At 51.9% G+C, this 27,983-nt stretch overlaps 9 protein-coding genes across 9 annotated transcripts; 6 read left to right on the forward strand and 3 right to left on the reverse strand.

Annotated features, from left to right (window-relative positions):
* Positions 1–657: 657 nt before the first annotated feature.
* Positions 658–4,289, forward strand: BCR38DRAFT_488398 (uncharacterized protein; the record flags this gene model as incomplete). Its single annotated transcript, XM_040864267.1, has 7 exons — positions 658–778; positions 839–2,890; positions 2,942–3,000; positions 3,056–3,146; positions 3,205–3,305; positions 3,358–3,652; positions 3,724–4,289. 7 exons carry the CDS (start codon positions 658–660, stop codon positions 4,287–4,289), a joined length of 3,285 nt encoding a protein of 1,094 aa, XP_040712650.1.
* Positions 4,290–5,549: 1,260 nt separating this feature from the next.
* On the reverse strand, positions 5,550–5,862 carry BCR38DRAFT_488399 (uncharacterized protein; the record flags this gene model as incomplete). The annotated part of the gene is made up of 2 exons (XM_040864268.1): positions 5,550–5,707; positions 5,766–5,862. 2 exons carry the CDS (start codon positions 5,860–5,862, stop codon positions 5,550–5,552), a joined length of 255 nt encoding a protein of 84 aa, XP_040712651.1.
* A 2,672-nt stretch (positions 5,863–8,534) lies between these two features.
* BCR38DRAFT_444299 (uncharacterized protein) lies at positions 8,535–8,845 on the reverse strand (the record flags this gene model as incomplete). Its single annotated transcript, XM_040860931.1, has 1 exon — positions 8,535–8,845. A coding segment is annotated over exon 1 (226 nt), but the record flags the coding sequence as incomplete, so codon positions are not given.
* Positions 8,846–10,716: 1,871 nt separating this feature from the next.
* On the forward strand, positions 10,717–12,790 carry BCR38DRAFT_350398 (major facilitator superfamily domain-containing protein; the record flags this gene model as incomplete). The annotated part of the gene is made up of 4 exons (XM_040856561.1): positions 10,717–11,199; positions 11,254–11,389; positions 11,441–12,574; positions 12,639–12,790. The coding sequence occupies 4 exons, from the start codon at positions 10,717–10,719 to the stop codon at positions 12,788–12,790; spliced, it is 1,905 nt and encodes a 634-aa protein (XP_040712653.1).
* Positions 12,791–15,992: 3,202 nt separating this feature from the next.
* BCR38DRAFT_412402 (uncharacterized protein) lies at positions 15,993–16,751 on the forward strand (the record flags this gene model as incomplete). Its single annotated transcript, XM_040858687.1, has 4 exons — positions 15,993–16,159; positions 16,343–16,436; positions 16,473–16,607; positions 16,662–16,751. The coding sequence occupies 4 exons, from the start codon at positions 15,993–15,995 to the stop codon at positions 16,749–16,751; spliced, it is 486 nt and encodes a 161-aa protein (XP_040712654.1).
* A 71-nt stretch (positions 16,752–16,822) lies between these two features.
* BCR38DRAFT_350722 (uncharacterized protein) lies at positions 16,823–17,101 on the forward strand (the record flags this gene model as incomplete). The annotated part of the gene is made up of 1 exon (XM_040856592.1): positions 16,823–17,101. A coding segment is annotated over one exon (279 nt), but the record flags the coding sequence as incomplete, so codon positions are not given.
* A 317-nt stretch (positions 17,102–17,418) lies between these two features.
* BCR38DRAFT_444304 (nucleophile aminohydrolase) lies at positions 17,419–18,713 on the forward strand. The gene is made up of 2 exons (XM_040860932.1): positions 17,419–17,897; positions 17,981–18,713. Exons 1-2 carry the CDS (start codon positions 17,670–17,672, stop codon positions 18,635–18,637), a joined length of 885 nt encoding a protein of 294 aa, XP_040712656.1. The 5' UTR covers positions 17,419–17,669; the 3' UTR covers positions 18,638–18,713.
* Positions 18,714–21,465: 2,752 nt separating this feature from the next.
* BCR38DRAFT_460135 (uncharacterized protein) lies at positions 21,466–25,301 on the forward strand (the record flags this gene model as incomplete). The annotated part of the gene is made up of 2 exons (XM_040862377.1): positions 21,466–21,852; positions 21,909–25,301. The coding sequence occupies 2 exons, from the start codon at positions 21,466–21,468 to the stop codon at positions 25,299–25,301; spliced, it is 3,780 nt and encodes a 1,259-aa protein (XP_040712657.1).
* Positions 25,302–27,091: 1,790 nt separating this feature from the next.
* BCR38DRAFT_295996 (glycosyl hydrolase family 61-domain-containing protein) lies at positions 27,092–27,945 on the reverse strand (the record flags this gene model as incomplete). Its single annotated transcript, XM_040854497.1, has 2 exons — positions 27,092–27,751; positions 27,811–27,945. Coding segments are annotated over 2 exons (795 nt in total), but the record flags the coding sequence as incomplete, so codon positions are not given.
* Positions 27,946–27,983: the final 38 nt, after the last annotated feature.

Raw genomic sequence — 27,983 nt, forward strand, 5'->3', positions numbered from 1 at the left:
ATCGCGTCACAAACACGCAAGCTTCGCTGGTCACCGTGTCGCCAATGAGTTCATGTGTAAAGCGGTGTGTGGGGTGATTGGGCGTGTAAGACCCCTGGAAACTCGAAAGTGTCACTTCAGCCACAGGGGCCCTATGGGAACACCCTGACTCAGATAGCCGTCGTTATCTGGTCGGGCGGTCCAGTGCGCATCCAACGTCACACTATTGGTGATGGCATCTCCGATTGATTGGGTATTTCTTTGGTCGGCAACGTGTGCTGTAAATTAGTTTGCATTCTTCATCTTGGTCGCCTTACCTTCGCCTCGCCTCTTCCCGTCTGTGACCTGCGAATTGACGGAGTCGATTCATTTGTTGTTATCAACGGGAATCTGGCGAAGTACGACATGTCCGTGCCGGGAACAAGTGATTGGCGAAAGACGGTTTGACGAGATAAAGAAAAGCCATTTAGGCCAAGCAATCGGCTTGGCTAGTGCAACTGTGTTGTCGCCACCCTTGTCGGGCGTGGCAGCTCAAGCAAGGGTCTGACTGCATACTAGTCTCCGCCGAAACCATATCTACGGATATTAATCTACCTAGGCTCCCTTCGTACACACACACACACACTCACACACCTGGTTTCCCTTCACCGACATCACGCGACCAACCATCGTCATACAATGAAATTTGGGCGAGACTTCTACCGCCTTCAGATTCCTCGCTGGGCAGACGCCTACCTCGATTACGACGGTCTCAAGCACCTTGCGAAGCAGAAGTCGGTCAGAAATGGCCAATTGGAAGGTGAGCCTGCCGTCCTGACACGCTGTTCTCGTATTGTGCTGACGCTTACTTCCACGATAGCCTTCAGGGACTCCCTTCACCGGGAGACAGCGGATATCAATGATTTTCTCCGCAGACAGCATGCCTTGATCAATCTATGGGTTGAAGCGGTGCTATCTCGCTTCATCATTTCCCATGCATCAACATTCGAGGTTCTGGACTTTGCCGGCGTTGCCCAGCCTGAGCTGCAAGATCTTGTCGACTGCCTTATTGAGATATTGGACTTTGCTGCTCAGCTCGACGTATTCTCCAAGATCAACAGAGATGCCATCGAGAGACTCCTGGGCAAGCTAGGGTGTGTTGAAGTCCTTAGCTGGGTTACAGGATCGGAGTCTCCACTCTACGCGCGACCATGGACAGAGACGAGCTCCCGCGTGCAAGATCTTTTGCAGCAGGTCCATCGCGCATTGGAGCTCCAGGCTGATGCAACCGAGTTACGTTCGCTATTCTCGCCAGCAATGCCGTCCGAGTGCTTGAGCAGGAGTGTATACCACAGTATCAGCAACGACGATTCAGCGGCCCTCATGTGCGTCATGGCGTCGACTGTCTCGGAACTTGCAACGCAGGCAATGCTGTACTCGGTCTTGCAGGTAGCGATTGTCTATCGTTCCCCGAGATGTATACAGTCTCTGCTTGGGGAGATCACGTCTCCCCTGGAAGAGGTCTTGTGTGGTCATCGAGATCCTTTGCATCAATTCATTGCTCAACTAGCTTGCCGAGGCCGGCCTGAGCCGCACTTTCAACCCGCTGCAGTCCTCGAGGACATGTTCAGAGACCTATCGCCTTATCAACATCACATGTTGCTGACCAAAGACTGGAGAGGGCGATACCCCTTACATTATGCAGCCGAGTATGGCCTGAGCGAAGTGTGTCTGCAGATCCTCAAGTTTATCGAACCTTCAGTTATCTTGGAATGCGATATTGCGGGCGAGACGCCGCTGGCGCTGGCAGTATGTTCAGGACACGCAAAAGTTGTACAGGCATTCCTGGAGCTGGATCTTGAGGAAAACGCCCGCGCCAAATCCATGATTTCCGAGCAAGTAGCCGGAGCTTTTCTCTGCGTTGCAATTCAGTCACGGTCCACTGACGTTGCCAAATGTCTGATCAAGTTTGGCAAAGGGCTTAACTGGCAAGGAGGGAAACAAGGACAAACTCCTCTATACATCGCATCACGCACAGGCCAAGTTGAGGTGGTTGAAATGCTTCTACTCCGATCTCCTGATCTCAACCTCAACCTGCCGCACGCATCGAAGAAGTGGACCCCACTTATAGTAGCTTCTGTGCATGGCCATGTAGAGCTAGTCCGACTTCTGCTATCAGCAGGCGCAAACGTGAACAGCCAGGACTGGCGCGGCTGGTCTGCTATAGACCACGCTTCGTACAGAGCCCACATGGCCATCGTGGCAATGGTACAACACGCTCTATGCAAAGATGACGGAGTCAGTAGTGAAACCCCCAAGCTTTCCGTGCAGGTTTGCTCCGCACAACAGACCGCTGTCCACCGCCCAACGTCCTTCGCACCACATGAAGCTTTACCTGATGCAGAATCCGATCTCACATCGATCTTCGTCAATCTTGGCACATTCGAGACGCACCACAATGAAAAAATCGCGGACATCATACCTTCAGTAGCCAACCAGCGACAGCATCATAATAGTATCCAAAGTAGCATGCTGCTTGAGGTCTCTGGATCTGACTGCCGAGAACCGCCATACTGCCTGCAACTTCCCTACCTAGGAGACATCTCCGATATTACGTGGCGATTCTCCACCTCAGACCCAGACAACATGCGACTCACTTTCAAGCTGTTTCAGTTCCTGGGTGAGCGAGAAGTATGCAAGAGACTCGTTGGCTCCGGCATAGCTCTCCTGAGCGCGATCAAGGGCTGGTTCCGGACCGAGCGACAGAGCCTGAGACGCGATAGCACAGTTGCGCTGATGAACTCGGATGGGGATTTTGCTGGCACCTTGTCTTTCACATTTCTGGTCGCCGGAGCGTACAAGCCCGCTATGTTGCCCACCCACGCGCAGAAAATGTGCCCGCCGCCGTCTACGCAAATCGTGGCCCATCGAGGTATGCGCCCTCGGTCCCAACTCGCGATGCTATACTCACATGACCCTCTAGGACTCGGTTTGAACGAAAAGAAGTCGAAACGTCTGCAAATAGGAGAACATACTTTCCAAGTACTCATTCTACCCGCCCCCTTCAGCCATTGGCTCTATGCTAACCATGCTCTAGTCTCTCGCCAGCGCACTGGACCAAGGTGCTGACTATATCGAGGTTAGCCACCTCACCTGGCTAAACTGGACTATGGCTAACATTTTTGCGAGTAGTTTGGTATGCATGCATAATGATTATACGGTTGTCTACTAACCACACAATAACAGATGTGCAAGTGACTCGGGATCATGTGCCCGTGATTTACCACGACTGGTTCGTCAGCGAGGCGGGACTCGATGTCCCTATCCACGCAATGACATATCGTCAGGTATGAACCTCGCAGGACCGTGACCCGTATTCCAAACACTGACCAGGCATAGTGGATGGCACTCAGTGAGGCCCAGTCAGGCTCCCATGAGGAAGTGCCTCGAGGCCGTCTACCATGGGATGAGAGAACCAGACCAAGTGTTCGTCACCGAAGAGACTCTCGTTCCCTCTGCGCGCGCCAGGACCACCCAACAAAAGCGATGATAGATCGCATGAAGCACACCTTTGAGTACACAAACTACAATATGAAGGGAAACACCCGCGGTGATTTCATCCACGACGCCTTCGTGACGCTCCGACAGCTCTTCGAGAAATTCCCAGAGAACGTGAGCTTCGATATCGAGCTGAGTAGGTCAACGTTCTCCGCCGCCCCTCCTCCAGAAGCTCCGTCATGACGAACTAACACAACTCGAACCCAGAGTACCCCATGTTCTGGGAGACAGACTACTGGGGCATGGAACCCTACTGCAACGAAATGAACTCCTACCTGGACGTGATCCTCGACGTAGTCTACTCTCTCTCTCACAACACCAACCGCTCTATCTTCTTCTCGTGCTTCAACCCCGAAGTATGCATCCTGCTCTCTACCAAACAAAAGACCTACCCCGTCGTCTTCCTCAACGACTCCATGGTCAGCGGCGCCGCGGGCGACACGCGGGCCACCAGCCTTCAGCAGGCGGTGCGGTTCGCCAAGAAGTGGGACTTGCAGGGTATTATCATGGCAGCGGAGACGTTCGTCGCGGCGCCGAAGTTGATTGGGCATGTCAAGGGGTTGGGTCTATTCTGTGGAAGTTACGGGGCATTGAATGATGTGCCTGGGTTTGCCAAGGTAGTTTTCCTGATTCGTCCATCCTATGAAGCCCGTGATGGAATGAGCGAAGCTGACCAAGTCGCACAGAAACAACAAGCGGAAGGTATCGACATGATTGTCGTCAACAACATTCGGCTCATCTCGATGGCGCTTGGAAGTTCTTCTGCAGCTTGAAATTTGCGTATTTAACAGCGTGGAGAATGAACTGGAAACTCGTTGTAGAGCGGCGGCGCAGGCGTCATGTTTTCAACAACTTGAGCGCCTTCACAGGTTTTTGTGGCCGTAGATTCATTTCTGGATGGCGTTCAACAGATGTTGATATATACCCAAAGTTCCATGTACTCTCTTATGTTGCTTGCTTTCAAGACAGGGTCGACTAAATAGACATTGTTTGTGATGTCGTTGATGCGCCTTGATCTGCCATCATGGCAGTATTGACATCGCGAACCAGTGAAGCCAGCTCGGGAAATGGCTTAAATTTGAGCATTTGAATCGCCTATGCTACCTACACTCAACTGAGGTTCGAGAAATAATTACGGATGGCAGTCGCCTTGGTTTTAAATACTTGGCTCCACCACCCCGCCGCCCAGAACCAGTTCTATGATGAATGACACGCCACATGCCACTTACGCGTCAAGATACTCCAGCGTAACCCTCACACTCACACCACCCCCCCTGTTACATTCCCATGACTCTCGCCACTCACCGCTTTCTCCGCAGCTCGAGTTTTCTATCCTTTCTGGGCCATCCAGAAGGAGATCTCATTGCCTTTATTAGCAGACGTTCCCAGAACCTCGGACAGCGCCCCCCACAGATCGCGGTGGCTGAGCGGCCTGCCCACTGCCATGCGCTACCCGCTACAGGACCATACAGGCCTGGCCCTCGCCTTCTAATTCCTATTCCGTTGTCGTCGACATCCTTGAAGTGTCCGTACTGTCGGATTCAAATGAAGAAACGAATGAGACATTGATCCAACTTAAGCAGTTAGCCTTACAGTAGAAATAATTTATGGGTTAAAAGCGGCAGGTGCAGCCTTCAGTAGGTCCCATCCATTGCAAATATCTGACCAGCAATGTAGATGAGAGTGCCAACCTAGGAAGGAACAGGTCCGAATAAAAAGGGGAAGGTAGCCTACCGAGGGAGTCTTGTGGTGCGTCATTGCTCTGGAAGTCTGTAGTAGCCGACAGGCTGGGCGAAAAGACGCAATGGCTCAGTGAAACCTCTCATCCAGGTACCGTCGACGTTGACTCTTGTCAATCCCAGCTGCATTGCAATTTTTTCCAGACCGTGACGTGACTTAGGTCAGACATGTTTCCCACCCCGATCGTAGCTGTTTACTTCGCGGTTTGGTAATCTTTTCACTTGGCTAGTGGCAGATCCTCGTCTGGAACCAGTCGCAGCCTAGCTCATGGCCGATAACTTCTGTTTCTGCCCTCACACCGACTGCCAATTTCGCGTCATCTCCTGCACCGTTTCCTCGCCGAGCAGCATCACTCCATCTCCTCCCCGAGCAAGACAAGCCACCACGATCAAGGCCTCCTGCATCTCCTCGTAAATGCCCATGAACACACAACCAGGGATACCGTATGCACCTGCTCAAGTCAGTTTTCCGTCAACTTGTAGAGTACGGACTGAATTGCCAGGACATACCTGGTGCAGGTTTGAAGATCACACCGCCCAAGCCTCTCCCGAGGCTCTTCAGGAAACCGACAGCGCCGTCTTGTTTTGCCCCTTGATATGGTTGCATCCCGAAGCCGGTGAGTCCGTCCTAGAGGCCGCGTGCGAAGCTCGTCGGCACATCGGGTCAGTTACCAGAGACATCAGCCGAGATAGCGGCCATACGTCTTTCTGTCCGCTGCGAAGTCACTCTTCGTCCTGATGTTCTTCTCCGCATCTTGAATCGTTGAGTCTCCATATAGTCTCAGGACATGGCTATAGAATCATGCTAACGTCAAGGTCGCAATCCTTCAAAACACAAGTACCTGAAATCGAACACCATCGCGAAGCAGTACCTCTAATTACAGACAGTTCCAAGGATCGGACCAAACGCACCATGCTAACCTGGTGAGCTAGGGTTGACGTGTAAATACACTAATACCGTCACTATTCTCCAGACTTTAGTTGTTAATGCTAACCTCACCGGAGGCCCTAGTTAGGAAACCTGGTTGGTTTATGGTCGCCAAGGCTCAAATAGCTATTTTGACCGCCGTGCTGGGGGTCCCTGACAGCCATATTTTTAGGTAATTTGAAGGTGCTTGAGGTCCCTGCCAGCCCTGTGCAACCCCCTGTAAGACTTGTTAGCTTGCAAATCTCTGCGCAATGTCTGGTACTTTGAAACTTAGCTGTTATCTTAGTATTCCTCCAACGCTTAAGCCGCTATCCTTATGCTATGGAGGGTCTAATTGCCCCTATAACGCTGACTCCGGTAGTATCGCTATCTCACTAGGCCTAGGCCTCGGCTGAGGCTACTCTGGTACTCTCGGAGGCTTAAGAGCACTTTTCCCAGTATTTCCGTAGTTTCACTTTTTCCACCATTTACTTGTCCGGTGGGTCGTTGATGGTAATAGGCTATGTGATACGTGACCCCATGGGGGGTTACCCTACAGCGATAGATAAGATAGATAAGATAAGAGCTATAAAAGAGCTCTGCCAGGCCAGAATAGCTGACCTGGCCATCCTTTCCGAATGCAACAATTCACACCCCATATGCACTCGCATCACTATGAGACCGTGAAGGCCGCGCTACAGTAGAGTCCTAGCGCTATTCACGTCGCATTTGTCAGATAGGGCACCTGGTTCCTAGGTTCAGAAATGATATGGCACTGGAGAAGACTATTGTCACTTGAAGTTCAGAAGGCGAAAGGAACCCCTTTCCCAAAAGTAACACCAAAGTTACTGTGAAGGTCAACCCTCGCAGACTCACTACAACCAGGTGACTTACAGCTGGAACACCTGCCGTGGCAGTGCCAGATGGGAAGCCAATCATAACCCCTGTAGGAGCCCCGCCAAGCGTGGACGACTTAGTCGCGCTCCCTCAAACCTAAGTTGTCATCTTCTTTCCTTCGCTCCTTAGAGTAGAATCTTCGTCGATAGCACCTAATCGAGGTCTCTACCAATGCGATGCAACCCAGGTCGTGACAGTTACTGTCCACTTAGGGGTCAGATACCTGAACAATGTAACTCCGATATGTTCTAAAGAATCTATAAAAGACAGAGCAACGGGAGTTCGAGAGGACAGGGAACAATACACCTCATTCATATACAATCTTACGCACTTCTGACTACTCGATTGGACACACGTGATATTCGACAGCATTTGATAGCTAGACCTCCCGTAACCATCTGGCTACATACGGAATCGCTGCTTTTTAGGAGATGAGATGAATCGGCCGAAAAGGTAGTCCTTAGATTGTGTTACACGCTAAGGTGGTCAAAGATTTGTGAGGTTGTAAAAGCATGACATTCTATCTAGTCCTATGGAGCACGAAGGTTGGACTTAGTCCCAAAGGGCTAAGTCACGTGGTAACCTTGGTGGTCTTAGCAAAGCCCACCAAGGTTGCCTAACAGATTGCCAGAAGTTAAGACGCGTCATCCTAGCCAGGCAATCGGCGCTTAAGTGTTTCAGGTTATTAAATTCTACGGAATCCAGACATAGCGGTTAAATAGCTCGGCTAATAGCTCGGATTTGATAGCTAGCGCCCTTAACAAGCTAGCTAGATCCTCTACTTAGGGCTCTGACGGCTGAGAGCTATGGAAAACAACTAGCTAGATGAACCGGACGAGGCTACAGAGCAGGCTCTAGCCAACCCCGCTAGTATGTTCCCGGGGGACCGCGCCGGCGAGGTTAGCGATAGCTTCATCTCTTAGTAGTAAATCCAACCAAAAAGTCACCAGACTCACCTAACCTCACTATGATCACTAGTATTACGAATCTATGATTCTAACCAACGCAACAGGCCCGATGACAGGCCCAGTGGATACAGGACAAAGAAGGAGGGGAAAGTCACACAGGAGTGGCTAGCTGCAGGAGGAGCCAGCTAGTGCAAGGATCACAAGTCACGTGACTTACAAGGGTGGATCATTTGGATATGAAATGATCCAACATATCCAGTTAGGACCAATAGTATCCATGAAGGATCTAATGGCCCCAGTTATCAGTGAAGGAGGGGATGGATATATAAGGGACAGGACTCCCAGGCATTTCATAGATAGACAGTCTCTACTTCAGTCATCAATCTAAGCATCAATCTAACCCATTGGTGAGGCAAACTGCCTTGACGACTCTATTCCCAGTTACCCTACTTGAATACTTCAGTTACCCCAAAGCACTATACTCCATACGTCAGACCCCGATATTATTGCTAAAGGACTCCGCAGCAGGACTTACTTACTAGCACAAACCCTTACAGACTCTTTAGTGGTTTACGCAGCTAGACTATTAGACGTTTCGTTACAACTAGTTGGTCAACATCACCAGCGTTTTGCTTACTAATTTGATCATTAACCAACCAAGAGGGGATGGTGAGGTTGGTCGGACCCTTGGATAGTTCCATGAGTGGATATATGGGAGTACGGTATATGTGTATAACCCTACAAGCCAACACCACACACACACACAGCCACACCGGAGAAATGATTATCCGTCCACATAACAAAGCCATAACAAGGTCAGCCAGATCGCAGAAGATACATCGATCAATCCTTTCACCCTCAGTAGTCAACTACACGTGTATACGAAACCTTGTTTCATGTCCCGATCTATTGCACGAAAAGCCGAATGTGAATGACGGAAAAATTGATGAAGACAATATGTTGTCGTCAAGGTAGGGTGCGATTTGAAGGCGCGATCCTTGACCGACCCGTCACACAGTGGGTCAAACCGCTGTTTTTTAAGGCTTGAAGAGCACCTCTTGCACAGGTGCGAAAGGCTTGTTTCAGACCGCCAAGAGATTGATTGTGCCTTTGTGCCCCAGAAAAATAAGAAACAAAGAAAAAGAAACGAAGAAACCCGGCATGATGACTCGGTGAAGCGAATCGAACTGACTGACAGATTGGTGGTTTCGTTCCATTTGGGTCCACGGTCTTTGGGAGATCATGCTGGTGTGAACTCAACATCAATAAGGCAATTATTAATTTATCTACGTCGTATCTGGGCTATTTCGACTCGTTAAGCGGTCGCCGAGAATGAGCACATGAGAGACGGAGCTTGTTATGGGACGCGCTTCGTATGCTTGCTACATCTGGCGGCATCCACGCTGTCGCGCCCCACATGAAGCAATCTCAACAAGTTGCAAACAATACTAGAATCGCAGCCAGGCGGCCGTTAACTCCGATATTAGCAACTCCTCGAGGTCTCCAACGTCTTTACGACCAGGCATCGTGTTGTCCTGCATTTGCCCTTCAGTCTGTCATTGTGGCAGACCGAGGTAGATAAGGCCGTTACAGACTTGGAACGACCCGCAATGTTGTTACGCACTCAGTCCCACTTGACATAAAACCCAGGGCACAGCTATCATTAGAAGGCCTGGTTTTAAAGCTGGGTCATGCTTCTACCCAGTCACACCGACGCATTGTGTCGTTTAAATTGCCCGACAGATTTCAGATCGACTGTTCATAGCCTATCCCTGGATTGCCAGGGACCCTTGTGGTTTCTATGATTGGGTTCCTAAGATTGCCGCAGAGCCTCCCCGTCCCCTGACCTGCCCTGACGACGTTTGCTGCGCCCTTGGTGAACATCTGGTCCTATGGGTCAAAAAGCCATTTCGGATCAGGGTGGTACATCTCATCCCAAGTTGAGACGATGTCACAGGCTTGATGTTTTTGTCAACCAATCACACAACTCTCGCCCCTGTGCTGCGCATGATTGACGTGGGCACTTCGCCCGAACACTCCATTTCTTTCACGCGGATCTACGTGATCGAAGATCATTCAGCCACGCATTCTTGGCCTCCAAGTTCCAAGGCGGCTAGGTAACCGACAATGTGCCATCAACAGTGACTTGGACCAAAGTCTCCATTTGACATCTCCGAGCCCAATTAGTGGCCGGTCGAGGCACCGCTGTGGTATATGCGGCCCGCGGCTGCGTCTTCATGCGTATCCCGGGTGGCAGTCCCATGGACTAGTATGCTATTAACTGTCGTTTTTCTCTATCGGGATAGGGAGGCGTGGCTACGGAATCCACACATACCCACTCTGATATCCCACCGGCGGTATGAGTGGACAAAATTGGTGGCTTTACAGACAGGCGTCATGGAGCCGCGTCAACATCTAGACCGTGCCTTCATTCTACTGGCGACCTCCTTCCTTGCTTGCTCATCTACGTCGAACGACGGAGCCGTCCCACCATGTCGTCGGTAGCCTTGCAGGTATTGCGAGCGGCATATGTATATGAAAACCCCTCCGCCATGGCAGATTGGGCGGGCATCGAGGTTCTTGTTAACCTTTGTTATCATTATTCGTTTCTTACCTTCTTTCGTCGCAGTTTGTGTCCGGGGTTCTTTCAATTCCATGTGCAGGCATATAGACTTATAGACCTCTATTTCTTGTTGTTTTACTACTACCTTGCAATAGATTTGCTTATAGTCCTATTTCGTCTTTCGCCATGTCCTTTCAACCTATCAACACAGATCAGAGGAAGTCTCGATTCAACCGGCTCACGATATGGCCGTCAGTTTATGGGGAGGACATCGAACTCTCAGCACCATGGCCTGGCCGATATATGATAGAACCACCCAATAAGCGGTGGACGAACGCTTACGATGCCGAGGCTCGGGCCTCGCGCATGAGCTTCCTCGTCGGCGACGGATTGTTACCAGGCCCACCACAGGACCGTCGCATATGGCCCGGGCAGATCGGACAGAACCGCACAACGTGGAGAGGGGGGAACCGCACGACATGGATCGATGAGGTGCACCAACAAGACGCACAGGTCTGGGACGGCCAGTTCGACGTGGAGAAGAGGGCTTCCTTCCTCACCCGCAGCCCGAACCGTTGGTCGGATGGATTCGAGATTGGGGAGAAGGAGAAGGAGCGCTACAGGGAACCCCTTACGCAGGCGCAGATCGCACAGGCTGATTCGGCTCTTGTCTCGGTCGACGTGCTCAACTACGACTTCCAAGGTTACGGCACCCCCGAAGAGCCCTTTCTGGTCAGGTGGATGGAGAATGACCCGGCGAATCCTTTGATGTTTCCTGTCGCAAAGAAGTGGATCAACGCAATGATCCTCGCCTTTGCCGTCTTTATGGTCTCGGTCGCTGCATCGGGTTTCTCTCAAGGTATGAACGCACGGTCTGCTCACTGACTTCCTCAGATCTAACATGAACTAGGCACTACTGATATCAAGTCCGAGTTCAACGTCGGGCAGACGGCCGCTCTGCTCATCACATCCGTCTACGTCCTTGGCTTCGCCGTCGGCGCTCTCGTTCTCTCTCCTCTCAGCGAAGTCTACGGCCGCCGCGACCTTTACGTCTGGACTTTCCTGGGCTTCGTCGTCTTCACCGGCGCCATCAGCCTTGCCCAATCTGTGACCGTAATCCTTCTCTTCCGCTTCCTCGGCGGCCTTGCCGGCTCCTTCACCCAAGCCGTAGCGCCTGCCGTCATCGCCGACATCTTCACCGCCCAGGAGCGCGGCTTCGTCCTCAGCATCTTCACCCTCGCCGGACTCATGGGCCAAATGATGGGCCCCATCACCTGCGGCTTCCTCGACGCCGCCTTTGGCTGGCGCTCCCTCCCCGTCCTCATCATCGGCGCCTCCTTCCCCATCTGGGTTGCTCTCACCTTCACCTTCCCCGAGACGTACGCCCCCACTCTCCTGAAGCGCCGCGCGGAGAAGCTGACCGCCATAACGGGCAAGCTGCACATCGTCGACGGCATGCAAGAGGCCAAGACCATCGCGACGCAACTGCGCGTCGGCGCTCTCAGGCCCTGGGTCATTCTCATCTACGAGCCCATCGTCACCCTCCTCAGCCTCTTCCTCTCCGTCGTCCAGGGAACCCTGTTCTTGCTATTCGCCGCCTACCCCATCGTCTTCCAGCAAGTCCGTGGCTGGCCTCAGGGCGTCGCCTCCTTGCCCTTCCTCGCTATTGCGCTGGGGATCGTGCTCTCCCTCGTCTATGTTGCCGCCGTTGACCAGCAGCGCTACGCCAAGGTCGTCGAGAAGAACAACGGGTTTGCCCCCCCAGAGGCGAGGCTCCCGCCCGCTATGCTCGGGTCCGTCGCTCTGCCCATTGGGTTGTTTTGGTTCGCGTGGACCAACGACCCGAGTGTGTACTGGCTTGTGTCGGTCAGCGCGGGTGTGTTCTTTGGCTTTGGCATGGTCTTGTTGTACATGTCGCTTACCAACTACCTCGTCGATGCATACTTGGGCTATGCTGCATCCGCGCTGGCGGCCAGTACGGTGCTCAGGTCTATTGCGGGCGCAGTGTTTCCTCTATTTACTAATTCCATGTATGATTCGCTTGGTAAGTTGTCTACTACTCCGCTTCCCCCCTTGCGCCCTTCAAACCAAGCTAACATTGCTTCAAGGTATCCATTGGGCTTCCAGCGTTCCGGGCTTCTTGTCTGTGCTCTTCATTCCTTCCCTTATTGCGTTTTACAAGTACGGACATATTATCCGGAGTAAGACGAGATTCGGACAGGAGGCTGCTAAGATTGCGGCTGTGATGGAAGGGAAATAAAGGGGTAGGAGAGTGATTCGGTGTATATATTGAATATGTTGATATAATGAAGAGGGGACGAGTATATTAAAATTTACAAAATTAGAGTGAAATGTTCTATGCATTGAATTTGTGTATGGACTAGCAAGTGGACTTACAAGTGAATATGTGACAGTCCTGTGGCTCGTCGTGATTACCTTCGAGGATAGTACGTGCGTCTCATTGTAGATGGCTAGACTTGCTCTAGCCCTGGTAAAAGGGTAATCTTGTTTTCGAAATATCAACTTCTGCTAGTATAGTTTCCTATCGCATGAAGCTTTCTGAGTTAGTTAACATACCTACCTAACCTCTATTACAGAATTCTCTCGCTGGCTCCCTGAAAGTATAGCTCTCAAGCAAGATTCAAAACACGCCCAAACTTATACACACCTTGCATGGCCAAATATACAACATCAACATGCAGCACATTTTCGCTTTGCTACCACCACTAGAAAGTAAATATGGAAACCCGATAAGCATGTCAGCAGAGTCAAACTCACACTCGCCATTTGTCCAAACACGAGATATGAAGTGATAATCTCGCAGCTGGATAACCACAAGCAGGCTGTGCTGCCCATCAAATCTACCGTCGCGATCCCAACCCTCAGTCGTATGCATAGCCGCGCGCAGCAACCCCCCAGCTTATCCTCCCTCTTGCCAATGGGCGCCAAATGCCGCTCGCGGCCGACCTCGTCCACCTCCGCGTTAACCGACACGTTCGCAACGTAGTTGTCCAACCTTGCGCCCTCCACGAATAGCAGCGTGTCCTCGCTGGCGATCTGACCATGATGATGGCTTCTCCCGTTGTCTCATCACAGTAGGCCGCCGTCTCCTTCACGTGAATGGAATTGTAGCCTGTGGCCCGGAGAGGGCTAGGCAAGGGCCCCCGTTCGGCCTTGATGTGCGCCTCGAAGAGAGGCACGTGCAGTCGCTCGTGGTCCCTCGTATTCTTTGTGCGCATCAATGAATTCTTGTCGGAATTGGGCAAGCTTGCGCTATGGTAAAAAGAATATCCCAGGTAGAAACCAAGGCTGAAGAAGGAGCCTATGGCCATGTCTTTGATGCAGGGCCCAATGGGCGAACGTTAAGTGTACAGTAAGCCTGTAGAAGCGTCGAGGCTGTATTGTTCGCGCGGTCGGGGGTTTCGAACTGGTTGAATGGACGGCGTTGTCTTGGCTGTGTGAGTACAATAATTGGATTTGGTATTGGGAGAGTTAGTCGGCCGCCCAGCGGGCGCACCTGTCGGAGCATTCTGAGCACACGAGCATGAGTTGGAGATGGACCGTTGTTGGGTGGTGCAAATAGAGCTTGTACTCGAGTATAGGCGGGGAAGGCTTAGGTAGATTTGTCGCCAACGACGACTTTTGAGACTCTCTGGTGGGAAATGGTTGAATACGACAACTAGAACGACGTTAAACCTTCCCGCCTCATCTTGCTGCTGAAATCGAATCGATGTCACTCTTTCTAAACTGGTGGTTTTCGCGGCTAGCTTGCTCGTTGAACCAATAAAATCAGCAATCAAATGTATCCTCTAAGCAAGATCTAGATGACAGGATGTGTTTTTCGCATTATTCCTGCGTATATGCTGTCACACACAGCTCAGTGATGCCGTCTTCCAGCCCAGTAGTCCATAGTCCATGCTCAACTCGTCATTTTGTCTAGTCTATGGCTCCGAAAGTCCTTTAATAAGTGTCCTTTCGAATAACAATAATCAGTGCTGACAGATAATGCATTGTGTTACTGCGGGTATCACCAGAGTATTGCTTATCCTTTGAATTAGTAAGGAAAGCTGGTATAGAGTTTCTTCGCCCACGTTTCAGGCCGAGAAGCGAGACTCGGGTCAGGAAACTAGTAGCAGCAAATGCAGTACCTAACAAGCTCAAACAATTGCTGACACTTCTGAAGAGATCCTGTATTCTTTACAGACCACGTTGGCATTGTATAATGAAGTCACCCATATCACCTCGCCACATTTCTTCCTATACGCAATCAGATTTGTACAAGTCTGTACAACCTAGAGTCTCACAAACCGCTCCTGCCGGCAATCATGGCCACACCGCCAAAGCGACCGCGCAATCAGACCGGAATTTTGTCTCTGTATAGAAATAGTAGGGACAAAACATTTGTTGCGCCCGAACACTTTTATCGGAAGAGTGGCCGAACAGCTCGGCTAGGGTTCACGTATACGTACTCTGGGGTCGGTTCCAACGCACCTGCCGCCGAATGCCGTCCACAGGGCTGCAGAGCCTGCTATCATCCAGTATTGGCCTAGAATAAACCCTTTTCCCAATATCGTCATGGGGGACTTTGGAGATACAGGAGTTGAGCTCTATAAATCTGAGAAACTCACAGGTCGGGCATTCACCAACTTTGGTTGAAAGAACGGGAAAACCTGTGTAAGTAACTCCTAAAGCCCTTTCGTTGTCTATCCTTATTACGTGTCAGGGGCGGTTAATTATACAAACTCCCTCCCAAGATACGATTATGCCCTCCGAAGATGTGGCCGGAGTTAGTATAGCAATTTCTGAGAGTTTCAAGAAACCAGCACGGCAAAATGCTGCGTCATCTGTGCATGGCGCACATCACACTCTCAAGAGGCGAGCCCTAATTGTTCTTATGTGCTGATAGGAGGCGGCTTCACGAAGCCAATTTCCTAGTAGCGGAACAACTTACGGGAAACCCTCCTATCGGCAACCGACAAAGGCTATTGGGAAAGCTATACGGCTGCGGCAGGTTTTACCTTCATTAATGACATTGGGCAAGGTGGCAAATCTTGAATATACGAGTTACTACATTCATCTTGTGTCAAAGTTGTACATAACCAATATGTGAGTCCATGGCAACGAACCAGCAAAATATTCTACAAGGAAATGGTAAAGCTATAGTACCAGCAGAGCGTAGAGTTCCGACTCCGTTGCTACCCGTCAGATATTCTGCAGTCTGTACACCCACCAACAAGTACTCATGGAACAAGTAGATATAACACAGTCAGCATATTCTTATGTTAAATACCTCGGTTGATTGGACTTCGTGGAAGGATTCCTTCGAATCCATGCGACGGCGCTTCTAGCGGTTGTCCATCCTATGTCGCCTAGTTGCCAGCGATTTTTCCGGGCCTGTGGAGAAGTAGGTGATTGCCAAGATCGAGCCAGCTTTCATATCCCAGTGCTGACCGTTGAAGATCATGGAAGCTCTTTCTGAATCTGGCTCGGAAACCAAATGCGCACAGATCGCATGCGCCGGGATGCCCGACCTGGCTGCCAAATGTGGATTTACAACCTATCCTACTATCGTACTCGGCCACGATCCTGAAACGTTTAAAGCGTACTATGGCGCACTGAGAAAAGGAGAGTACGTTTTCTTGGCATCTGTCTCTATGTCCGACCTGACTGACGGCCCCTACCCTAAGTATCCTGGCCTTTCCCAAGAGGTAAACGATGTTAGTAGTGAGTGACGTTAATTGAGTTTCACTTTAAGATCTTCGAGCTGCAAAAAACACGTTTATCGTTGTATACTTGGACTATGCTGATGTAGCCGCGCGACAAAATCTCACCGCTTGGCTGAAGATATGCGAGATGACTCCGACTTCGGTATCGCAAATGACTACGACCTCGTGGCAGCGGAGGAGGTTAGTATCCATAGTATCGTTGTGTACAAGTTTCAGGCGGAAAAGAAGACCGCCCTTGGTCTTTATAATGCTTCTGATAATGAGAGAATGACCAAATTCGTAAAAGAAGCTATTAGGCCCTCCGTGATGGAGTTGCCCCCGGAACTACACGATGCTAGACTGAAATTATATGTTTGTGACGTCTCTATTCTGTAAAGTTGAGCAGTGTCTAACAGAATTCTATAGGAAAACCTCCTACTCGGCTACATTTTTGTGTCCTCGAATGTCGAGCAGCAAGAAGTCTCGGAGGCGACCCTGCCCTTGGCGCGACAATAACTAGGCCTATCCAGTTCGGCACCGTCGATATGCATATTTTCACAGATCTCGCGGACAAGATGCACCTGTAAACTGATCAGTGGCTTGCCTTCGGCATCCACGAGCCTAAGAAAGATCTGAAGTATCCCCTGAACTCGAACATCAGCTCCCAAGACGGCTATCTCGACATTGGACAAGTAACTAAACTCGTCACGAAATTGTTCAACGGAAAGCTTAAGCCAACAATAAAATCGCAAGCTATCCCCACCGTGCAAGAATCTGCAGTCATCAAGATCGTCGGGCTGAACTATCAGGACGTCATCCTCGACAATAACAAGGATGTTCTCATTGAATTTCTTGCCTGCAGATGAGGAGTTGGCGCAGCGATATGCTGCTGAGGAGAAGGGGAGAGAAAGAGTGATGGTAGCCAAGATAGGACATGAGGCGAACGATACCTTGACAAAGATATACGTGGATCTCCCTGGTTCAAGTTATACCCAGTTGGCAAGAAGGACACGCCGAGTATGTATATTGGAGAGCGCCGGGTCGCTAGTTGGGCCGAGTTCATACGGGAGAATGGATCTTATCAGGTTGGGTTGGACCTATGATAAGCGATGCTGCGAGTCTGATCGGTCACTTTCATGTCAAGTTCATCCGAATTTCGTAGCAAGAAGGCCACTATTTAACCACCTTGCAACCGAGACGACCGAGACGCTCAAGGTACAACAAAGCAAGCCACATTTGGTCCGTGCACTACGCTCCAGCCACCTTTAGCCTTGCCCAAGTTCATCGTCAGGTTGCACTGACGCGACAGCTTCAGCTGCCTTGACGGACGAAGCTCACCAAACCCACCGAAACCCAAGCTCACGATTCCACAACACTGCAATTCCCTCCCATATCACCTGTCTTCATCACCTTCGACCGTAACCGACGTTCATCATGACTTCCATTGGTACGGGCTACGACTTAAGCAACAGCACATTCTCGCCAGATGGTCGCAATTTCCAGGTGGAATATGCAGTCAAGGCAGTAGAGAATGGCGGCACATCAGTAGGGATCAGAGCTAAGGACGGCGTGGTTCTGGCGGTTGAGAAGGTGGTCACATCGAAGCTGCTGAAGCCGGGAGCGAACAAGAGAATCGCAACCATCGACAGAAATCTGGGCGTGGTAGGTCACCTTTGCTCGCAAACCACCCTCCTACAGCTTCAAGAGACAAGGAAATAGAAGACTGACAGCGTGTATCATTCAAGGTCTACTCCGGCATGATCCCCGACGGTCGTCACTTCGTTGACCGAGCCCGCGACGAAGCCCGCTCCTGGCGCGACACCTTCAAGACGGGAATCCCCACATCCGACCTCGCATCCCGCATGGGCGGCTACCTGCAAGCATACACACTGTACCAATCCGTTCGCCCCTTTGGCATCACCGCTATCATAGGAGGCTTCGACTCTGAGCTCGAGGCGCCCGTAGACGGCGAGGTGGGCAGCGGCCCGTCGGTCGGCGCAGGCGGCAAGGGCACCGGCACCCACGGCGGCCCGGGCCTCTACATGATTGAGCCAAGCGGCATGTACTGGGGCTACTACGGTGCGGCGACGGGGAAGGGCCGGCAGGCGGCCAAGGCGGAACTCGAGAAGCTAGACTTGGCGGCCGGGACGCTCTCGCTCCATGACGCGGTCAAGGAGGCGGCGCGCATCATCTACTTTGCGCAGCAGGACAACAAGGACAAGGAGTTCGAGCTCGAGATGACATGGATTAGTGGTGTGAATGGACCCACCAAGGGTAGACATGAGCACGTGCCTAAGGAGCTGATGGAGGAGGCGGAGCGGTTAGCGAAGAAGTCGCTTGATGACGATGATGAGGATGAGGAGAAGAGTGAGGAGAAGAGTGATGATAAGATGGAGGAGTAGAGTTCGTTCGGCGTGGATGCAGGCTCTCGGTGGGCAAACTCTTTGCATGACGGACTGATTGCACTTGTACAATTACGACAATGGACATGGCGATTTGGGGATCAGATCATAGACTAATTTCATCAGAGAGTCATGATGTCTACAGCTTGTAACTAGATGGATTGCCTGTCCACTTATGGCATTCGGTGTCTTGTTGCATCGAATAAAGGCCGTCCAAGCATTGAGGAGGAAGGTCGGTACCGATGGCCACACCAAGTGACCCAGAGTCCAAAGGGTTCTGTTTGTCTTGAAAACGCCTTTATCTGGCGTCGAGTCAGTATCCATTGGCGAAAGTTGATCCACCTTTGGTACTCGGTATTACTCGAAGTTGCAAGAGCAGAGCAGCAGGGTTCACGAGCGCAGAGCAGAGGCTAGGACCAAGTCGATTCGCGCATCGAGGAAACCTATCGAAGCGACTGTGCCCAAGTCTTCGCGTGCATATGAAATATATTGTGGCTCCCTTGAGTATGGACAGCTTGGAGGCAGTGACCAGCCTCCAACGAATATCCTGGGGGCCGTGAAGTTAGGAATCTTACTACTATGTGCCGAATAAGCTCGTTAAGCCATGTATTCAGTGTACCAAAAAAGTAGATGCTGTGCCCAGTTGTGGCACTCAAACCGTCCAAGCGGATTACTGCGGCCGTTTCTTCTGCCAGTTCCGACCATCACCGCTCCAAGTATCGACGAGAAGACAAAGTGGGATATTTGAAAGATATTTTATGCTGGTGGTTTGCCATAGCCGATTGAAAGCCCTGGTTCAGTGCCTAGGGGTGGTTGTGGGAATCACGGTGAGGCAGGTGTGTGTGGTGCTGTTAGATATCAGAATCGGTGAATGCTTCGTCGTGGGTGCTGTGACTTTTTGTCCTCTTTCCTCTTCAGCGATCGGACTGCACTCACATGTGTGCCACTGTGTGACTATGCAAGTCATTCGCCACGATCGTCTTGAATTCAACCTTGCTGGCATAACAAGCTTTGCAATGATTCTTGGCGGACAACGAAGCAGTAGCGAAGCAGTGATATGAGGAGAGTAGTGAAGGATAAGTCATGAAGGAGTTATGGGTAGAAAAGATTGGAATGACTTGCGCCCTAGACACTTTAAAGAGAAGCCATTAGGCACTTTCCAAAGCTAGGGTGGCTACAAAAGTGGAAGGAGTAACTGGACGATACTCTAAAGAAGCGGCAAGTAGCTACAGATTAGGAAATAGGAACTTATCGTGAATTGGATGCCCACACACATCGCCAGATTAGAAAAGGTTATCTGGCACCAGACGAGTGGTCACTCTAGCAGAATCCAGGGTGCTGCTTCCGTAGCGAGGTACGTAGCTTAGTATACGACATATTATTATGTATTCCAACGCCGAAGAGACTGAGGCAGTCAAGATACCAAGGACAACTTGAACCATTCACATCCTCTAAGCTCCCAATATCGTGAATGCACTAGCAACATCACATATCTAACAATTCAGTGACACGTCGATATAGCAGTATGGGTTGTGGTGATTAGCCAGGCTTCGTATAGGGTCCCCCCGGTCAAGAACATCAATCCTTAGGCTCTTGGCAAGTCCAATCGTTTCTAGGGCCCTAGGACTGTAGTGAGTACACAGAGCATGGAACAGCAGGGGCTATGCTACTTGCAATACTAAACGATGAGTTCATGCATTACCATGATCGGTATGTAGATTCGACAACATTATTTCACACGTAGTAGGAATTGATTAATTAGCTGTAGGATGCACATGCGTTGCCTCTGCATGGAACTCTTGGTTAAAGAAATAAGAAAATAAAAAATAAAAAATAATAATAGAAACATGTCAGGGCATATTCACTCGGCACGTCGATCTACAACCTATTGAAGTCTTTCAAGATCATTTCAATGGAAAGGAGTCGTCGAGGGAAACTTTTTACGATCTATTTTTAGATGGGCGAGGTGTATGATGTATTGGCAGAAGAATCAGTGCACTGTGCACGGGGCCGCTTGTTCTTTCGACTAGTCAACACCTATAGAAGCCCTAACGAACGAAGGTGCGAATGCCGGAAGCTGCGCGATCGGGTAAGGTTAATTAATTAGTTGCACTGCTGCGCCGCCGGCCAGTCTTTTCGAGACGAAGGATCGAAAACCCTGCAGCCTAGATCGCACCAAGTAATCCTAGGTTTGGTCACAAGTGCGACAACCAGCCCTTTAAGGGTTTTCATAGGCCTATTTTATCAGCAATGACTTCAACCAATTCCGGCATGGCCCGGCATGTTATGGTCCTGGGGCTGAGAGCTGATTCTTTGAAACAGTCCAGGCCACCCAATCGTGATCTGCCGTAGGGTTGGCCCTGGACTCACACTTTCCCATGATAACTTGATCAGTTGCTGCCCATCATTGACAACTCATGGCTCAATCGACTACTCCTGTTTTTTTGGATGAACCGATGGACTATCTGCCAAGTACCTTCACGACTTTTGCTCCGTCTCAGGATCAGCATGCTGACGCGAACGAATACTTGCTACACAGCCACGATGATGGCGAAAAACTACGCGATGGCCAGGACAGCACGATGGCCCAGCTGCATTCACGAGATGCGGACCCTTATGAAGTCGCACGGTTAGATGATATGCGACATGAGTCTCGCGATGTTAATGTGCCAGATTCGCCTGGCGTATCCGAAAGGAGCTCGAAAAGCATTCGAGAGGAGTTGAACGAGGTGTCGCCGCAGTCATCGAGGACGATCGTTCAGACGCTCAATGCACTTTCCGACAACACCAAATATGAACCAGGTCCAGTCGAACCGCACAAGCCCCAAATGTGGAACTCATTATGGCTCCGGACAGAGGTTCTCATTAGCTTCGCCGTGCTGTTCATCGCTATGCTCCTCGTTACAGCACTCCTGTACCACTTCTCTGAAGCGAATCAGGGGCTGAGTGTCCAAGATTCAGCTCGACACTATGCGTGGACCTATGGACCGACGGCATTTCTTACCATCGTCCTTAGCATGTGGAATCAGATGGACTTCGCTGCAAGGATTCTAGCGCCATGGAAAGAGCTGAAGGACGGTCCAACATCGGTCGAAAGGAGTCTGATGCTCGACTACATTATGCCACTCGTTCCTGTCACGCTCTGGAACGCGCTTAAGAGGCGGCACTGGGCTGTCGTATCTCCCTTACTGGGATTCTTTCTTTTGGAATTGACCGTTCGTACGCCAACAACGCCCCACCTCCTTTATTGGTAAAGCTCACAAGTGAAAAGACTGTTTTCTCTACCGGTCTGCTGGTTTTGCAGCCCACGACGATGAGGCGAGACAACGTTGCCCTATCTGCAATGAGCGAATTTGATGGTTCCGACTTTCATCTCAACCGTACTGACTCCAACATTGGACCAAATCCTACCGTGCTTTTCTATGGCACCCGCTTGCAAGGGCTGGGATATCCCACAGGTGTGAGCGGAGACTTGGCCGTCCCCGATTTTATACCGCGCGACGCCGGCAGCATCCCCCCGGGTGCGAACTATTCGGCCATTGCACCTGGAGTCCGTGTGGGCCTCGATTGTGAATATCTACCAGGACTCAATGGGACGAGAACCCACTTGCCTTGGTGGAGTATACTCGCCTCCTTTTGGGTAGCCAATATCACGACCCCGTCATGCAACCTCACCAATATCATTGTAGCGGAAGGACCAGACCATAATATGTATCATCAAGAGAATGCGACGCAGGCTTACGAGGGCTATTTTGGCGACTACATCTGCGACCAGAGCTACGATTACTCGCTGCCGACTACGGGCCTTCCCAACCCGGCGAATGCATCTGCAGAACACCGAATCATCATGTCCATGGCCGACCTTCGCTTTACACCTTTTGATCCGATGAATAATGAGCCCGATCTAATCTATATGAACAATCTCACGGTCGCCGTGTGCAAACCGTATTATACCATGGGGAAATACGAGGTCACGTACTTGGATGCCACAGGCGCCTCAATGAAAGCCATGACTGCGAATTTCGTGTCCAACACGACCTCGGATATCCATGGCTTTGCCTCTGCGAACCTCGGCGCAGCTGTGCAGTACTCTGTGGAGAAGGCGTATCTTGGTACCGGAGGTCAAGACTGGGTGTTGTCCGTCCAAGTGCCGTCTTTTTATCAGATATTGTCAGCCATGAACGATAATGCCACCATTGGAGTATTCATGGACGCCCAACGTCTTATTGAAAGCGGTACGGAGGCGTTCAAGGGTATTGCCACGGAACTCATCCACGAGTACATGATGAAACCAGCCAATAATAGTATCACGGGTTCATTTCTATTCAGCGAGAACCGTCTTTGGGTGAGAGCATTATCAGTGGGCTTCATGTGCGCATTTCTCGCGATACTTTCTGCTCTCAGTATTCTCATGGTTTTCATTCGACCTGTCAATGTTGCCCCGCGAGAGCCAGGTTCGATAGCAGCAACCGCAACCATTCTCACTGCAAGTCCCGCACTGCATTCTCTACTCGGGGGTTTGGCTTCTGCTCCGTGGAGCACAATGCGTAAAACTCTCTCTCCGTTCCAGTTTCGCAGTCGGGTGGCAAGTGATCTCGACAAGAATTTCTGTATCGAGCCCATCGGCATCACGGAACAGCAGTTGCCACCGTATGCTCACGAGGACCACCCGGCGAGTGTGCGACCATTCAAATGGTGGACCCCAATGGCTATCACATGGTGGTTTTCGGCCCTTGCTGTCGTTGTCCCATTACTGGCAGTCGCGGCTCTGGAGGTGATCCAACACAACTCTGACCAGTATCAGGGGTTTGTCGACGTCAACCCCGAAGGTTTCGCCGTCACGCATGGCTTCGCGACATACGTCCCAGCTGCGGTAGCGTTCTGCGTTGCAGGGTTGTTCGCCAGCATGCGGTTGTCCGTGAGCATTCTTGCTCCATGGATGGCTCTCAAAAGAGGCAGTGCGACAGCTTCCCAGTCAGTCTTTCTCAGTTTGACGGCGAAAGTGCCACCGCACCGTCTCTTCTTGGCGTTGAAGAGCCGCAACTTTGGTGTTGCTCTTATCTTGATTGCCAACTTTGTGGCTGCTTGGCTTCCGATCATCGTCTCGGGTCTCTATGTTGTGACCCCGGTGCCAGACATTCAGCCCATTTCATTGCAGCAAAGCGATGTCTTCGACTTCAAGCTGAACAACCTTTTCTACAGCGACAACATGGCAGGAACCAACACAGGTCTTATTTTGTACAGCAACCTGTCGTATCCAAGATGGACGCACGATGACCTCGCCTTCAACGCTTTACAGGCGACCAACTCCGAGCTATCCGGTAGCTCTCCCGGAGTTCAAATGCCTTTTGCCACCCATATGATGGCCACCAGACCTTCTCTAAACTGCACAGCCGTCTCTGCAACATCGAGGCAAGCCGGCCGTCCATACTATGAGAGCACTGACGTGCCAAGCGGCAAAGTTGAGCTGCAAGTTAACACCACATTGCCATGGGCTTGCGACCGTGCTGTCAACGTCACCACGGTGCCGTGGCAGCAGTATTTTCTCTTACCCAACGATACCACACCTGCCTACTTCGGTACTGCGTCTGTTCTCCGCTGGTCTCCATCCCGTGTCGATGGCTATGGCGCAGTCGACACCGACTTCAACCACAGGCTTGCGACAAGCTACGCCGAGGACTCGGTAGCGAATTGGGTGGGCGGTTATGGCTGCCCTTCTCTGGCCGTGACACTGGGAAGAGGCTCTGTAACTCCATTTCACAATTCGAAGAACAAGACTTCTTACAATTATGACACCGACATTGCATCGATCGTTTGCTATCAGAATTTCCAGACTGTGAACACGAGTGTCACACTCTCATTGCCATCCATGACGTTCGAGAAGGACCACCCGCCAGTGCCAGACGAATCAACCGCTCGGTATCTACTGAACCAACTCTCCGGCTTCTCCAGTCACATTTTCGAGTTCCCTATCAACACGCTCCTCCTCACTTTAACTTCGGCCACCGAAAATCGCACTGTACCTGGCATCGATGGCAACGACCCAGACGCAAATTATCTCGACGCCTTCACCACTGTCCTAGCTACTCAGAAACAAAATGTAACCATCGACAGTATCACCGGGAACGCCAATGTTCCAAATCTCATCGACGCCACAAGGAAACTCTACAGCACATACATGACCCAAGCCATCTCATTCAACATGCGCTCCACCAGTCTCGACGCCAAAGTCTCGACACCCGACTCCGCAGAAGCTGCAGCCTCCTTTCCCACCCTTCACGGCCTCGTCAGCGTCCCCGGCCGTCTGCGTCTTGTGCAGCAAGCCGGCCCTAAGATCGCGCTCCAGGCCATGCTTGCATTCATGGTACTGTGCGCCATTGCGGGCCGACTGCTCCTCAGGGGGGTCGATGCCGTCGTTCCGTATAACCCGTGCACCATCGCTGGCACAGCGGCTTTGCTAACGGATGGGGAGATCTGCACGAGCAAGATTATACCTCTTGGGTCCGAGTGGATGAGTGATGATGAGTTGAGGGGAAGGGGTGTGTTTGAGGGGTGGATGTTTAGTTTGGGGTGGTGGCAGAGTGGTGAAGATGGGTCGAGGTGGAAGTATGGAGTTGATATTGGGTATATCGTGGATTATGACGGGAATGGGGTGGCGGCCTAGTATATATTGGTCCACAACATAATACGAAGCACATGCTATGGTAACGATATAAAAAAGCGAGTCACATGATGGAAACGACAGATGAATTGTCTCAAAATCCAGGACGAGGCACAGCAATTTAACTAAAATACAAGTGATAACAGATGATGCAGAATATACATAAATTGAGGATTCGTCGCTGGTAAATCGCTAGGACGTACACATAATGATACATTAGATAATAATATATACAACCGAAGATACCCAATACCCCTATCTCATCCTCGCTCACCAACTAAACATGATCATGCGCAACCCCTGTCACGGACAGTTGAACCTAGTGAAGATAGTTTGATCTTCACCACTTAGTAGTGGCCACTATGTTCCCTAAATTTCGCCGGGCGAGTGACTTTAGGACTCCTCGACTTCGTCGCCGTGAGGAACGTAGTCGGCTTGCTGAGCGTGACAGTGGCGTTGTGCATAGTGGTGGGCGCGACGAGCGTGCTGGCCAAAGACTCGGGCACCTCAGCATCGCATTCGCTGTCATCGGCGCCCGTCTCCTCCGGCGAGACGGCTGTAGTCGTGGCTGTAGTCTCATCGCCGGCGTCGCAGCCCTCTTCCTCCTCGTCACCTGAGCCTGTCGATCCCGTGGCGGCGGCTTCGGCCGAGCTCACGGACAGGGTCACCGTGCTGGCCGGGTTGATGGAGATGACGGGAATGGCGGACGTGGGCGCCGAGTCAGCTGCGGCGTTGGTATTAGATGCGCTGAGGGTCGCGGTTGTGGAGGGGTTGATGGAGATCACGGGGATAGTGGACGGAACGGTTGCATCAGCGGCGCCAGTCGCGGTGGGCTCGCCGGCTTCGCAGTCGTCTGCCTCTCCCTCATCTTCGGTGTCGGCGGGTTGAGTCGCGGTCGGAGCTGTGACGCCAATGGTAGCAGTCGTGCTTGGGTTGATAGAGATAACGGGGATGGCAGACGGAACAGTTGCATCAGCGGCGCCAGTCGTGGTGGGCTCGCCGGCTTTATAGTCGCCTGCCTCTCCCTCGTCGTCGGAGTCGGCGGGTTGAGTCGCGGTCGGAGACGTGGCGCCAATGGTAGCAGTCGTGCTTGGGTTGATGGAGATCACAGGGATGGCGGACGGAACGGTTGCATCAGCGGCGCCAGTCGCGGTGGGCTCGCCGGCTTTACAGTCATCTTCGGAGTCGGCGGGTTGAGTCGCGGTCGGATACGTGGCTCCAATGGTAGCAGTCGTGCTTGGGTTGATAGAGATCACGGGGATGGCAGACGGAACAGTTGCATCAGCGGCGCCAGTCGCGGTGGGCTCGCCGGCTTCACAGTCGTCTGCCTCTCCCTCGTCGTCGGAGTCGGCGGGTTGGGTAGCGGTCGGAGACGTGGCGCCAATGGTAGCAGTCGTGCTTGGGTTGATGGAGATCACGGGGATAGTGGACGGAACGGCTGCGTCAGCGGCGCTAGTCGTGATGGGCTCGCCGGCTTCACAGTCGTCTGCCTCTCCCTCGTCGTCGGAGTCGGCGGGTTGAGTAGCAGTTGGAGACGCAACGTCAATGGTAGCAGTCGTGCTTGGGTTGATGGAGATCACGGGGATCACGGTCTGGGTCTCAGTGGCGGTGACGGGGATGTCGTCGGCGTCTTCGGGCTCGCAGCTGTCATCAGCACCGGTCTCGGAGGGAGTGGCCGGCGCGACGGTCGACGACAAGTTGGAGAAGGGGATGCTGATGGATGGAAAGAGGGTGGCCGACGACACGGTCACGGTGGTGTCCGGGTTGATGGAGATGGCCGGGATGAGGGAGGGGGCCGAAGAGCTGGTGTCGGCAACGGCGCTCACGGCGGCCGTAGCAGATGCTGCGACGGAGGTGGCGGATAATGCTGCGCTCGACGAGGTAGCGGGGGTTGACCCGGAACCGGCGCCGCACACGGCAATCGCGCCTCCGGGGGCGACGTAGGTGGTGGGGTCGAAGCCGCTGTAGACATCGGGGATATAGATGTTGTCATCCTCGGCACTGTACGCACCCGGGAGAGAGATAGTGGGAGAGCACGAGCCGGCGGATCCAGTGCCGGTGATGGTGAGCTGAGCGCAGCCGATGTAGAACTGGGCACCGCCAACCGTCTGCGCACCATGAAGGGCGAGCATCTCGGATCGGAGCAGGTAGTCCCCGCTCTCGAGGCCGGTGGGCAGGGTGAAGGTGTAGTTGCCGCCGTTGTTCAGGAGCACCTCGTTGGCCCAGGTGCCGTTGGTGTAGTCGAGCTCATCGATCTTGAACCAGCCCGCGCCGATGCCGGTTGCCTTGGAGGCATCGTCGACTGGTCCGAAGAGGAAGTGGGTGATGGGGCCTGGGTGGGTCGAGACATCCCACTGGACGGTGATTTTGTCGCCTTCAGAGGCGGCATACGTGGTGTCGACGCCGGTGCTGCCATCCACATTGCAGGCCATGTCGTCGCTGGTCACGTCCGTCTGAGCATCGTGTCAGGCTATGTTCATAAAAAAGGCATCGATTCACTAAAGCGGCTTACGACGGGGCTGTTGCTGGGCGGCATGCGCAGCGCGACCTGGTAACCGGGAGACACATCGTTAACCCAGAACTGATGAAGATTCTGATGAGCTGACGCCGCAGCGACGAGCGAAAAGCCGACGAGGGATCGGAGCATCTTGAAAACGAAATTAAGGGCGGATCGCAGACCGCTAT

This window comes from Pseudomassariella vexata (assembly GCF_002105095.1).
Source record: "Pseudomassariella vexata strain CBS 129021 chromosome Unknown BCR38scaffold_12, whole genome shotgun sequence".
Classification (NCBI taxonomy): Eukaryota; Fungi; Ascomycota; class Sordariomycetes; order Amphisphaeriales; family Pseudomassariaceae; genus Pseudomassariella; species Pseudomassariella vexata.